At 45.9% G+C, this 14,800-nt stretch overlaps 1 protein-coding gene across 1 annotated transcript in view; it reads left to right on the forward strand.

Annotated features, from left to right (window-relative positions):
- Positions 1–601: 601 nt before the first annotated feature.
- Positions 602–14,800, forward strand: part of oprk1 (opioid receptor, kappa 1) — a gene marked incomplete at both ends in the record, with an annotated part of 47,489 nt that continues 33,290 nt past the window's right edge. The window contains one exon of the mRNA XM_084327965.1: positions 602–846. Coding sequence (XP_084184091.1) covers positions 602–846 — 245 coding nt within the window. The remainder of the gene's footprint in view (positions 847–14,800) is intronic.

Genomic DNA, 14,800 nt, shown 5'->3' on the forward strand with positions numbered 1-14,800 from the left:
CTTGAGCGCACGGTCCATATCGCACTTTTATGAAGAACTATAAGCTACAGTATATTAGAGAATAATAACAAGGGTATGTCTTTAGTGTTTAGTTCACGTGTTTATAGCATGCGAAACACTCTCTCCCCCCCCCCTCCCTCTCTCTCTCTCTCTCTCTCTCTCTCTCTCTCTCTCTCTCTCTCTCTCTCTCTCTCTCTCTATCTCTATCTCTATTATGTCTCGATCTTCATCTCTGTCCCACTGTCTCTCTCTATTCATATCTGTCCTCCCTCTTTTTTTCTCTCTCTCTCTCTCTCTCTCTCTCTCTCTCTCTCTCTCTCTCTCTCTCTCTCTCTCTCTCTCTCTCTCTCTCTCTCTCTCTGTGTGTGTTCCTCTCTCTCTCTCTCCCCCCCCCTCTGTCCCTCTCTCTCTATCTCTCTTTTTCTCTATCTATCTCTTTCCCCCCTCAACAACTCTATAACAAGTGTTTCTCGTTAGTCCATGTGTTTATAATAACATGTTCATAAAGAGAAACAGATAAATAGCCAGAGAGACTGAGACGGTGTTTCCAACTTGACGCCCCGACTCTCTCCCTCGCTTTTCTGTCCCGCTTTTCAGCACCATGGACAGCGCGATTGTGCACATATACAAGGAGGACAAGTGTCCCTCGGGCCGCCAGGACGAGTGTTTACCCAACTTTACTTGGCAAGAAGAACCCGACAGCTTTAACTACACACCCAACGGCACCTGGGAGGCTGATGAACCCGAGCCCCTGTCGCCCATCATCCCCATCATAGTCGCGGTGTACTCCGTGGTGTTCGTGGTGGGCTTGGTGGGCAATTGCTTGGTGATGTATGTCATTATCCGGTGAGTTGTGTGGATGTTTGTTATACCTGCCTATATACTTATAGCGACACATAATTAGTTTACAAGCTCATCTATGCCCTGATTTTTTTTTAATATATATATATATATATATATATATATATATATATATATATATATATATATATATATATATATATATATATATATATATATATATATATATATATATATATATATATATATATATATATATATATATATATATATATGGGAAGCCCTGTCCAGGGCACAATACTGACGCACCAGGTTATGGATAAAGTCAATATAGTTTAATTAAACGAAGGGGCAATAATAAACGAATCAGTGTTATGGTTATGTGCTCATGTTTGTTCGGTGATCGTGGTGGGCAACGTGCACCGAGGTGTCGGGACAGAATTGTGCGCTATTTTGAAGAGGATCGTTGTTGAGCAAGACTGCTGTATAGGTGAATGTGCGCCCCCAGGTGGAAGTCATTCTCGATAAAAAAAATAATAATAAATAATAAAAAAAAAAGAAAAAAACACAGCTCATGAAATTTAATTAAGTAATTAAATTAAATCTGTTGAAGGGTTGCAGCCATGCTTTTCACAGAAGGCTCTGTTTGTGCTCGCGAGTGTATGGGCGTCTTGTGTCTCTGTTGGGTTGGGTTCGACTAAATGTTTCTGAGAGGTCAGAAGGATTTACTATATTTTTCAATTACTAGGCTGCTGTAGTCGATTATATAGATCGATTATGATTGAGATGTACCATAACGTTTCCACACAAAGTTCACCAATTATGTTCCATGATCCAAATTCTGTTCCATGTTTGTCTGTTTCTCAACAAGATTATTTCAAAAGGTTATGGGCGTATTGCCATACGATTTGCTGTGAACGTGACCCTTACTGGAAGACATCTGTCGACCCCATGTTTGACCCCATGACCTCACCCCTAGCATCACCATTGGGCCAAACAAAGTTATGACCAGATTGCCATAAAATGTGCAGTGAACATTCATGACCCCCAAAGTCATGACCCCCAAACATCTGGAAGACAATCTCATGTTATTCTCATATTGTGAGAATAATTTATTTCCATGTTTTTGCCTGAGCTGAAAGTTGACTCTCTACGTCGTGACACCAAGGAACCGCGACACCCGTTCAAAAGCCAACGTACAGTAGAACGTCAAGAACACACAGTAAGGGGTTGGTCTAACACTATGACAAAAACAGCTTCATACCAGTTTATGCTCAACAGGAAGAAACTAGATTAAGACACCAGTCTGGGACCTTTTCTGGACGTATATCAATCACATTGACTGATAAGCCTGTAATATGAACGCTAGCAGTACTGTCACTAATGTTATCATTTTTCACATGAATAATCTTCCCCTCATCATGTCATTATGAGTGTGTCCATTATGCTACAGGTGCTACTGATTTATTTCTATTACTAATATCAAGCAATGTCTCATAACATGAACACTGAAATGGCACGTACCAAAAGTTAAAGCAATAAAAACCTGAGTTACAAAAATAAAAATTGTATTTCAGATTAAGGTGTCAATCTGAAAACATGGTCGCTTTTTGGAGATACAGGGTTCTTCCGGCGGTATGAGTGTTGATGAAAAAGGATGGATTTTCCTAATTCAGTGCAAACTCTGGGGACGTCCAACTGCAGCTAATCACCAGGGAGAGTATGATAGGGTCAGAGTTGAACCGAGTTCATTACAACAGCAGATGATGAAGAAGATGAAGAAGATTACTTTATTGTCAATGTACTCAAGGCAACGTCTTGTGTCTTTTCAAATATCCCTCCTAGTTACACACAGTCCTCATATCCCTCCTAGTTACACACAGTCCTCATATCCCTCCTAGTTACACACAGTCCTCATATCCCTCCTAGTTACACACAGTCCTCATATCCCTCCTAGTTACACACAGTCCTCATACCCCTCCTAGTTACACATACACACAGTCCTCATATCCCTCCTAGCTACACACAGTCCTCATATCCCTCCTAGTTACACACAGTCCTCATATCCCTCCTAGTTACACACAGTCCTCATATCCCTCCTAGTTACACACAGTCCTCATATCCCTCCTAGTTACACACAGTCCTCATATCCCTTCTAGTTACACACAGTCCTCATATCCCTTCTAGTTACACATACACACAGTCCTCATATCCCTCCTAGTTACACACAGTCCTCATATCCCTTCTAGTTACACATACACACAGTCCTCATATCCCTAATAATAATAATAATAATAATAATAATAATAATAATAATAATAATAATAATAATAATAATAATAATAATAATAATAATAATAATAATAATAATAATAATAGAGCGCCTTTCATAGAACCCAAGGTCGCTTCACAATCAGGACAAAAAAAATAGGGCTAGGGAAGTAGGGGGGAAAAAGGGGGATGAGGGCAGGTAAGGGATAATGGACCTAATCTAATCTAAACTAACTGATGGGGAAAAGCCTTGGTGAAGAGGTGTGTTTTAAGAGCAGTTTTGAAGGTGTCCAGGGTTGGGGTGTTACGGATTTCGGGGGGGAGAGAGTTCCAGAGGGTAGGGGACGCCACGCTGAAGGCTCTGTCCCCGAAAGTCCGTAACCTGGTGCGAGGGATGGAGAGGAGACCTAGATCAGAGGATCGTAGGTTCCGGGATGGAGTGTGCTGGTGGAGGAGATCAGACAGGTATCGGGGGGCCAGGGCATGGAGGGACTTGTAGGTGAGGAGCAGGAGTTTGAAGGTGATGCAGAACTTGACTGGGAGCCAGTGGAGGTGGATGAGGGTGGGGGTGATGTGCTGCCAGGGCTTGGTGTGAGTGAGAACCCTGGCAGCTGAGTTCTGAACATACTGGAGCCTGTCCAGGGCTTTGCTGGGTACCCCGAACAGGACTCCGTTACAGTAGTCCAACCGGGAGGTGATAAATGAGTGGATCAGGGTCTCAGCCACAGAATCTGAGAGTAAGGGTCGGAGACGGGAGATGTTTTTGAGGTGGTAGAAGGCAGACTTAGTGACGGATTTGATGTGGGAGTGAAATGAAAGTGTGGAGTCAAGGGTGACGCCCAGGTTACGGACTTCGAGAGACGGGGAGATGGAACAGCCATCCATGTGGAGGAGGAGATCTCCTAGTTACACATACACGCAGTCCTCATATCCCTCCTAGTTACACACAATCCTCATATTCCTCCTAGTTACACATACACGCAGTCCTCATATCCCTCCTAGTTACACACAGTCCTCATACCCCTTCTAGTTACACATACACACAATCCTCATATCCCTCCTAGTTACACATACACACAGTCATCATATCCCTCCTAGTTACGCACACACACAGTCATCATATCCCTCCTAGTTACACATACACACAGTCATCATATCCATCCTAGTTACACATACACACAGTCATCATATCCATCCTAGTTACACACAGTCCTCATATCCCTCCTAGTTACACACAGTCCTCATATCCCTCCTAGTTAGTTACACACAGTCCTCATATCCCTCCTAGTTACACTTACACAAAGTCCTCATATCCCTCCTAGTTACACACACACACAGTCCTCATATCATATCCCTCCTAGTTACACACACAGTCCTCACATCCCTCCTCGTTACACACAGTCCTCATATCCCTCCTCGTTACACACACAGTCCTCATATCCCTCCTCGTTACACACACAGTCCTCATATCCCTCCTCATTACACACACAGTCCTCATATCCCTCCTAGTTACACACAGTCCTCATATCCCTCCTAGTTACACACAGTCCTCATATCCCTCCTAGTTACACACAGTCCTCATATCCCTCCTAGTTACACACAGTCCCACACATCTCATCAGAGAGGTCAGCGATCAGTGATCATTCTAGCACTTTACTTTGATTGGGTCAAACTGAATTGTGTTGCCAAGTGCCGATGATGGCTCGACAGTGTGTCAAGTCCACAGCTGCCCGTTCACTTGGCTGGAGTTACATTTGGTGCCTTGGTGTTTTCGCGGCTGCCTCATTTCCTATGTGGTGAATGTGATTTTGTGTAGCTTCACCACAGAAGCCGGCAGAGGAGCGTCTTGCAGAAAATAAGAATCCATTCTCTGATTTCACGAGACCGCCGCCATCTTGGTATGGTGGAAAACAAACTGATTTCTACGATCAAATGTATGCGTTGAGCTCCGTTTTTATAACATATTTGATCACATTCTTGCTCATTTCATAACCTTTTCATGTAATTTGTTTTGAAAATATTGAGGCCAACATGGCATTTCACTATTTCGAAAGCCTTTCTGGTGATTCTAAGGTGAAAAAAAGGCATGTAGGCTACTTGAAGACAATGGACTAACGTTATATGGTGAAGTAGCTAGCAGCTAACATTTCTCTGCTGTTTACAGCCTCACAGCCAATAAAACTTAATTTACGATATACATATTTGTTCCTTATTCTCACCTGTTATGAAATGGGTAGAGCAGACATACGTATGATTTGACTTGGGGGCCAGGGTCTGCTTTGATCGACTCTCCTGTCTGAGTCTACATGTGCCCTCTTGATAGCCGCCAGCTATCCGTGATGCCTCAACTGGTATTATATAAAACTTTCTATTTGGATTTTTTATTATGTTATTACTAGTACAAAGCGTAACACAGCAGCTCTTTGGCATTGTGATGCACTGAAGAAAATTACCCTTGATTGTGTTTAATTTGCCGCTTTTCCGATCCGTTTCTGCACTAAATGAACCGTACACAATGTACCCGGGGTGCATGTTTCCACCACGCCGCAGTTGCCTAGCAACAACAGACAGGAAGTTGACTTCGAGAATGTTGGATTTACCCCCTGTTTACTTTTTAAATGTATTTATACTCCCTGCTCCTCCTGCCTGTTCACCTGGATCATGAATGAATGAAAACTTTATTTAACAGATTGCAGAATGGGTACAATACAGTACGGCTCAATACATACAATTGTTAAGGGGATGCAGACCTGAGAAAGACGTTTGTCTTGTTTCCATCAGGGTCCCCCATTTTCAATTCATATAGACATTTATGACATACACAACATACATGACATTTATGGCATAGGGACATATAGGTATTTAGTACTGATACATTTGTGACATAAGCGGTATTCAAATATACAGTACTGTTACCCCTAGATCCTGACAGAGTATATACATATGATGGGGAGGGGACTGTACATTAGGAGGGGGTGGGTGGGTGGGAGGGAAATATACATACGGCGGGGAGGGAATATATACATGCGGTGGGGAGGAGACTGTCTATTAGGAGGTGGTGGGGGTTTTGGGCATTTACGGTGGCCAGTTTCGAATTGCAGCCTCCCGTAGGTGCTCTTTAAGAGCGGTTTTGAATGTGGGCAGGGATTCACATTCCTTTACAGCTTTGGGTAGGGCGTTCCACATTGTTGTGGCATAATTGCGAAACGTGTTTAGTCCCTTGTTTGAGCCGAATCTGGGTTTAACATGATTTGTTGAGCTTCCTCTGGTGTTGTGATCGTGGTATTCACTGACCTTTGGGAAGTATTTTGACATGTACATGGGCACCCCGGTCGTATAGTGTATCTTGTAGACTAGGCCCATTGCAAGTTGCTGTACTCTGTCGTCTACTCTAAGCCATCCTAGGTTGTCAAAGTGGGCAGGGGTGAGGTGGGTTCTGGGGTTCAGGTCAAGTAGTAGTCTGACCAGTTTGTTTTGTGATGTTTGTAATTTTGTTTTAAGCGCCTTTGAGGTGCTTTGGTACCATGAGGTGCACGCATAGTCATAGTACCCTTGAATGAGTGCTCCTGCCAGAGTCTTCAGGGTATTCTTGTTTACCAGAGAGGAGATCCGGTACAAGAATCTAGTTCGTTGGTTGACTTTTTTATTACATTGGATGCCATTTTGTCACAGGAAAGATTTGCCTCTAGGATGGAACCCAGGTAGGTAATTTTAGTCTTTCCTTGTGACAATATTGTCACCCACTGTGACTGAGAAGCCGTCGGTCTTGCTGAGTTTGTTATTTGAACCGAAGAGAATGGACTCTGTTTTGCCCATGTGTAATGATAGTTTGTTATCAGCGAGCCATATGAAGATTTTGCCTAGTTCCGTGCTGAGGGTTTTTTCAACCTGCAACTTGTTCTTGTCAGAGACCAGCAGGGCTGAGTCGTCCGCAAACAGGAACAAGTTGCAGTCACAGGCTGACGACAAGTCATTTACATAAATTAGGAAGAGTAGCGGTCCTAGTATGCTTCCTTGTGGAACACCACAGCTCACTTAGGGTTAAGGTTAGGGTTAAGGTTATGGTTAGTTTAAGGTAACAGTGTGGTTAAGGTTAGGGTTAGGATTATGGTTAGTTTAAGGTAAGGTTAGAAAAGTGTGCCTCTGTAGTCTTGAGCAGCCCGATCTCACATAGTATTGTGAACGAACCATCATCAGTATGGATCATCAGTATTGCTGTGCTGTATCAGGGTGGGTGTCTTGGTCTAGTGGTGAGTTCACTCATACCCCCCCATGAGCATCATTAGTTTGACTCCCGAACGCACAGGTTTTATTTTTACTTTCACCAATACGAAACATAAATATATTATTCATGGCTATAACATAACATACATTATGTACCATTTCCCTGTGGTTTATTGACGTATTCTAAGAGAGATCAAGCTGCCCTTTACGAATATGAATCTGAATACATTTGGTTTCATAAGTCTGCTCCAAAAGATTTAAATAATGAAGAGAGTGGGACGGGGAAACTAAAGCTCTGAATGATTAGAAAAGAAAAAAGGTACATTGGAAATCACCCGTTGATATTACTTTTAAAGAATGGATGGAACTAATGTTCCGGACAGCATCATATGAAAGGGTGACATGTAGAGTCGCAGGGAGAGAGGATATCTTCGCTGAGGTATGGGACAGTTTTCTACACCTGACTGAACGGTCTGGGGACAAATGATTAAGGTGGGATTACAATGGTATCAAGGATGAATGTGAAAAAGGGGATCTGATCTGATGGTACTTGTACTTTATATTGTATTATGTATGTATATGCATAGATTTTATGTCCGGATGGTGTATCTATGGAATGGCCACCGTCTCTATCACACTCTCATATGCGCATGTTTAGCCGCATACACGTATCTAGGATACACATATTCGTATGTGTACATAATAGATTTACACACACTCATATGCACAAGGCTGAGATATACATGCCAGGGGCACACATACATGCACATACTCATTTATAGGAAATAGGCATACACACACGTACATACTACATATACACATAGTTGAAGCATAGGCTCTCACTTACACATATGGGGGATATACACATACATAGGGGAGTGGACACACACATACGTAGCTGAGACGCACATACATATACATACCTGAGATACACACTCACATAGGGGGCAGAGGCACACATGGATACGAGACACACACAAGAGGTAGGAGTACAGTCACACGCCAGAAAGATGCACACACACACACGTATGAGGCATGCACACATACTTACGTGATACACGTACCCACGTACATATATCTGAGACACACATGCATGCATGCTCTCATGCACACCTACATACATATCTGAGACGCTTCTCTCACATGCAATATGGAGAAGGATGGCATCCCGATAGAAGATGCAGCACATACCTGCTCGCAGGTAGATCGGTCTACATGTAAAGTATGTGCATCAGGGATATATATGCACAATGTATAGTATTTCTTTTCGTAAGTCTTTTTTTAATTTCCATGTCAGTTTTTAATGTATTTGTATGAGTCTTTTACATGTTTTGTATGTTCTTACAAAAAAAGAAAAAGGCAAATCTTGGACGTTGCATTGCATATTGTGATGTGGAAAGATATGTGTTGAATATTGGAGAGATTTGTGCAAAAAATATCAATAAAAAAAAGAAAAAAAAAGAAAAAAGGTTTGGCCTCTGGCCAGGGGATGGTTTATGTAATGATTAATGGCACAATTATGTCCCCTTCACTCTCTTAATGCATGGTTAGTTACATCTGCCAAGTCTTCTCCCTCGTCTGTCTGTCTGTCTGTCTGTCTGTCTGTCTGTCTGTCTGTCTGTCTGTCTGTCTGTCTGTCTGTCTGTCTGTCTGTCTGTCTGTCTGTCTGTTTGTCTGTCTGTCTGTCTGTCTGTCTGTCTGTCTGTCTGTCTGTCTGCCTGTCTGTCTGTCTGTCTGTCTGTCTGTCTGTCTGTCTGTATGTCTGTCTGTCTGTCAGACAGACAGACAGACAGACAGACAGACAGACAGACAGACAGACAGACAGACAGACAGACAGACAGACAGACAGACAGACAGACAGACAGACAGACAGGCAGGCTTGACAATATGGATCTGATGATAAATAAATGTATGATGAGTCCAAGGGGTAATGAGGGGAATTGTCCAGCAGGTGGAGGCAGGTGGAACTGAGTGAATGGAGGAGGATAGAATGGAGGATGATGAGGAGGACAGAATGGAGGAAGATGAGAGGGGAATTGTCCATGAGAAGGCGGAGGGAAGTGAGCGGAGTCAGGTGGGATGTAACAGAACCCCCCCTTCAAGGGCCGGATTCCAGATGGCCCATAAGACTGCCCGGGGACAGGCCAGGGGGGGGTGGGGGGTGGGGTCCAGGAAAAAACTGGAGCGAGGCCAGGATGAAGGGGACTAGGACGAGAGGGCCTTGAGCAGGGGGGTGGAGACATAAACCCAGGAGGGGCACAGAAGAAGGGGGGCTGGAGAAAGGGGCCGGAGAGGGGTCTGGAGAAGGGAGGCCGGGGCACAGGACCAGTGGGACTGGAATCGGGGACTGTGCGTGCATGTGCAAACGGGAATGGGACACACATCTGTGCAATAGCACATACCACCAAAGTCACTGGCCCACTGTGTGCATGTGTGTGTATCTGCGTGTGCAAACGGGAATGGGACACAGACATTTGAACTATTAAGTGATTAATACCTACTGTGGCAAAGTTGTAGCCAACAACTAGGCATAAAAAAAAAAGGCAGTGACATTGAACTACTGCTACAAAAGTAACAGTCACTTAACTTTAGCTTTTGCCCCTTTTATGCATACAATGCCTATGTTTTGGCTAGTGTTGTTCTTCTAGAAAAAATTGCCTATTGAAATACTGTACACCTCCAGTACAGAAACATTGTTTATGAGTTTGCGTGTCAGGTAGACCATTGATTGACAGATTCTGCCAATTACGTCACACCGCTTGCACCCACCTCTGCTGTTGATAACGCTAGCCAAGTTAGCACACACACAGATTCACACACGCACAGTGGGCCATTGGCTTTGGTGTAGGGGTGTAACAATGCATTGCAATGCATCGATCCTAAGGGGAAAATTCAACTGCATCGATTTGAAAATGTTAGAATCGATTATCGCAATTTTAATGTGTACACAGTGTTATGTTATTCTCATGTCCGTTACAGCCAACACAACGACATACGCTACTGCATCAACGTTATGATTAACAAAGCAAGGCATTCGTTTTGTTGCATTAACGTTATATTACTATTGCTATCGATAAATCTAGGTGTTCTAAAATCTATTGCTATTGGTAAGACTAGAATAAGTTACATTAATTTAATGTTACTGTCTCGGAAAACTCGCATAGCACAATGGCGGACTTTCCGGAAGTAAAAAAGCAAATGAAAGCTTCCGATTGGTCATTTCCTTTATTTCCCTTGAAACCAGTTATGTCACTCTACTGTGATTGGACCGTTGGCTTTAGTGCAATGTGGGACTTGTAGTTTTTGAACGATTAGCAGCGGAGAGAAAAAAGCATGACTGAGGTTGTAATCTTCACTCGCACACTGTGCGAGTAATTGATTTTTCCGGTTCGCACACACATATTTCTAGGGGCAAATGCGAGTAATATGGTCGCACTGTAGAGCCCTGCATTAGCAGCTGATGTCATGCTATCTGTACATGATTTGCTAACAGCCGGAGTCGTGCTAGCAGTGGAGGCTTTGCTAGCAGCCAGGGCTACACTAGTAGTAGAGTTGTTCATACTAGCTGTAGGGGCTTGGGTAGCTGCCGGAGTCGTGCTAGCAGTGGAGGCTTTGCTATCTGCAAAGGGCCTGATAGGGTTAGTAGCTTGGCAGTCAGGTGGAGCGTTGGTATCCTGCAAGAGCACTCTATACATGGTCCTGGCCATTAACTGGAGCTCAAATGCTCTTCCAGGACACCACTTCCTCATGGAGAACACCAGCCGATAAGCGCTCTCTCTCTCCTCCAGACTGTAGGCTGGAGAGTAATTGTCCAGGAATTCTTGCAAAAACAAATACGCCTCATCAAACCTGTCCGCTGGATCCATATCTGGCACGTTCATTCTGTCATGGTGAGACATAGTGGAAGTGGTAGTGGGACCCAAATGCAGACAGGTAGGCGAGGAAGCAGGCAGAACAAGGCGGGTAGTGAAAATAGGATCTTTACTGAAACACTTAAACATAGACTGGAACTAAACTACAAAAGAATACCTCTCAGCAAACGCTGGAAGAGGGAAAAACATGAACATGAACTAACTACAAACAATACTTTACATGGCAAGAACAGCAAGGCAGGCGGGGTGAACAACGAATCCAAATAGTACAGGAACATAGAACAAGGATACTGGAACAGGATACAGAAGACAGCAACAGTAGACAGCATACCGAAGACAATGAACACACACAGAAGACAAGGCAGACTAAACATATAATATACACCGGTTATAGATCGTATAGCTACCGCTCTGCGTCCTACTGGAATACATCCCTACGTCAGTATAAGCACTGAATAAATCTCCACATGCACCTTTACACACCTATTCGCCTGGCCACACCCCCATCCGCTCCTCTACATAAGCAGGGGTGTGGCCATACTAACAGCTCCTTCCTTACTTTCACCACGGCGAGTGTCTGTATACACCACTCGAGTTTAGTGTAAAGTGATTGAAGAGGAGCTCCATAGACATTATTTCTTTATTTTTCTCTCTCTCACAAGTTTAGGAGAAAAGGATAAGCTATAATGTCTTCATCGGAGGGTTTGAGCGCTCACAACGTCACCCTTCACCAGCGGTTTTCCATTGCCGCCTCCGCCGTGCGTCGTGGGGCTGCTCTGACTCCACGGTCGTGGCAGTCAGATGCACCCGAGCGGCGTCCGGTGGGGAGTTTGCCTCTCCGAGGGGCTGTTGAGCCAAGGCCGTCTCCCGTGAGATGGCCTAGTTCCAGCTCTGGTTCCCCCGCCAGTGGACGGTCGGCCGATAGGTCGACGGCTCCTCTGGTGGCGGAGGATTTGAGACGCAAGCTCTTTGCCTCTGCTCGCTCCCGTTGTAAGATGGTGAGCTGCAGGGGCGAACGGCCTGGCCAGACGAGGGTGCTCCTGCTCGGTCTCCTTGTCCGATGGAAATAGAGGATTTTATGGAGGGAGCGGGAGTGCTCTTGTTGACGCCCCGTTGGGGACGTATCACTCTCCCCCTCAGGGTGTGGCAGGGGGTGATATGTCTCCTTCGGGTCCCTCGTCATCCGGTGTTGGGTTAGAACCTCCGACTCAGAGACGGGATGCCCAGCTATCAACCACGTCGGATGGTGGCGCCACACGTGGCAGCCTCCCATACGTGAAGGACGTGGGCTATGTGGAGGGAGGTGCGCAAGGGGAGTTGCGTGCCTTGTTCCCGGAGTGTATTCTGTTACATTGAAAACGATGGCATTGAGTCCACAACTTTGGAGTGTTAGCCTACAGAAGTGCTCGTGTGTATAGCTTGTACCAAGGTCTTATAGACCCTCTCTCAACCTTCTGTGTTTTTTTCTTAAAACATGAAACACGGGTGTCGTGTTCACACATAAGCCTACGGCCTTGTTTATAAAGCCTGTTCGCAGACGAGTTGTCGTCTGTGACTAGCGTGCGTTGGGTTAGCTTATCCTGGTAGGATATACGCTTTTCCATTTTAGCATGCTGGCTACATAGGTATCACCGCTGATGGCTTGTTTTCTATCGTATCCGGGGTGTGGGGTCATGAGGGGGTGAACTGATAAACCCCACCTTCCCTCTTTTCTGATTGGTCAGGGGGTTGGGCCTTCTGTCATTCAGGTTCCCTGCCGCACTGATTGGTCAGCACGGCACGGGGTAGGGAGAGGGGGGGGTAGGGAGTTCCCTGATTCCTCGCCTTTTGGTCGGTTGAGTCATGGGATTCCCCCCGCCATAGAGTACGTCACTGGGCACGTTTCTATTGGTTGGCGACTTCCGTGAGTTCTTTCCAGGCTCCATATGTGGACCTCTGTTGTTGTCAAGTTGGTGTTGCGGTGCATAGGAACTCAAGAGTTCTGCTGTGCTCTGTATGTGTCTTGAGCTTTTGGTCACGTGGCTCAATGTTACATAAACTTTTCAATTTGTTGCTCACGTGGGAAGTCTCTCTGGGGGTTCCCCGTCTCCTCTATTATGGAGCAGGTTGACGGGGTGTTGTTTTCCCTCGGCCGCGTCATATGGGACCCATGTCCGTATTTTTCTGTAAGAAAAGCGGCTTCTTGTCGTTCTCCCAGGCGGCTTGGAGGAACGATATCTGGGTTCTTGTGAAAATTACCATTGATATGTTTTGGGTCTCGACGTGTACATAGTGCTGGCCCTGGGTGCTTCTGATAGGAACCACGCATGGGCTTGCACGACTTGGTTGCTCATCATTGAAACAGCGTTTTTTATGGGGCAACTGGGATGGAGTTTGTCTCTTCCGAGCGCCAGTGTACTAGGCTTGTCTCAACGGATTCTTGTTCATCTCTGGGGGATGATAACGGAATAGATCGAAGCATTGGTAGAGGGGTTTCACGCCCTTGGGGTGGGCCACCGGGCGCGGTGCTTTGTGTTCTGACCGTCTGGGTGGCGCCCTCTGTGATGTTTTGGATCGACACACGTACCTACCCCCCTCCTGGGACTAGGGATGGCGGCGTCATTAGGACACGGGACTGGTTCTGGTCGCGCCGGACCAGGTCGGTTAACCCGTTGTCCGCCGGGGCGCAGATCTGCTGTTTTGGTACCCTGAGGGACGTGTGTTTTTTCGGGGGGAAAATGCCGTGTCGGCCCGGGCGTTGCAGGGTTTGATGTTATGGAGGTGTTCGTGGTTATGTTACTGCGTGTTATCCCTCACTGTTGCTTGGTCCATATTGTGTTGTACCTTGCGCTGTGATAAGGAGCCTGGTCCTTCTCCATTCTTTTTTCACTCCTCTCTTCTCCTGCTTGGCGGGGCTGGGAGGGGGCTGTTGAGGTGGTTCTTGTAGAACCCCTCTGGCATCCCTGTGTACGTCCCGGTCCGCCGGGCCCAGGTCCAAATTTGTTTTCGTCAACCTGTTGGCCTGGGTTAACCCCTTCTTGAAAACTGGAACACTTGTACTTCTGTATAGCCAGTGTATACCCGCAGTTGTGTTTTGGAGTTTTCTCTTGGGGGGTTATAGGAACAACCGCCTCATGTTAGAACCAAGGTGGTGGTTGGTTTCCAGGTGTGTTGGTAGCGGAGTCAACTCTCAGGGTAGGCCGGGCTTGGCCCCGTCTGCCTGTGAGTGTGCCCCTGCACCTTTCATGATGCCTGCCAATCATGTCAGCCTTCTCTGCCTCGGCCCCTCTAGAGGGTTGGTTTTTTTGTGGAGGCTGCGACATGGTGCACAGCATACCAGCATACGCCCCTTCCGCAGGGGTGCTGTTTTCAGCAGACCCCTTTGGTGCCTGTCTAGTCCGCAGTGCTCCAGGCTCAGGTCGAGTGGCCTGTTGCCTGGATTGAGGGATCGACCTCTTTTTGGGGTTGTCTCCCCGGTGTGCTGCCTGGTCCCGCTGTGGGTGTAGCCTCTTGAGTGCTTCGGGGCGGCGTGCTGTAGGGGGGAAGGGCCTGCTCTTGGATGGGCCCTGTCCGAATACGCTGGTCAATGTGGGGGGTGGTGTCACTAGCGACCGCCTGGTGGGGTCTCGATGCCTTTTCCGGGGGCCCAGTCC

The sequence above is a fragment of the Notolepis coatsorum genome (genome assembly GCF_963971535.1).
Source record: "Notolepis coatsorum genome assembly, chromosome: 13".
In the NCBI taxonomy this organism is placed as follows: domain Eukaryota; kingdom Metazoa; phylum Chordata; class Actinopteri; order Aulopiformes; family Paralepididae; genus Notolepis; species Notolepis coatsorum.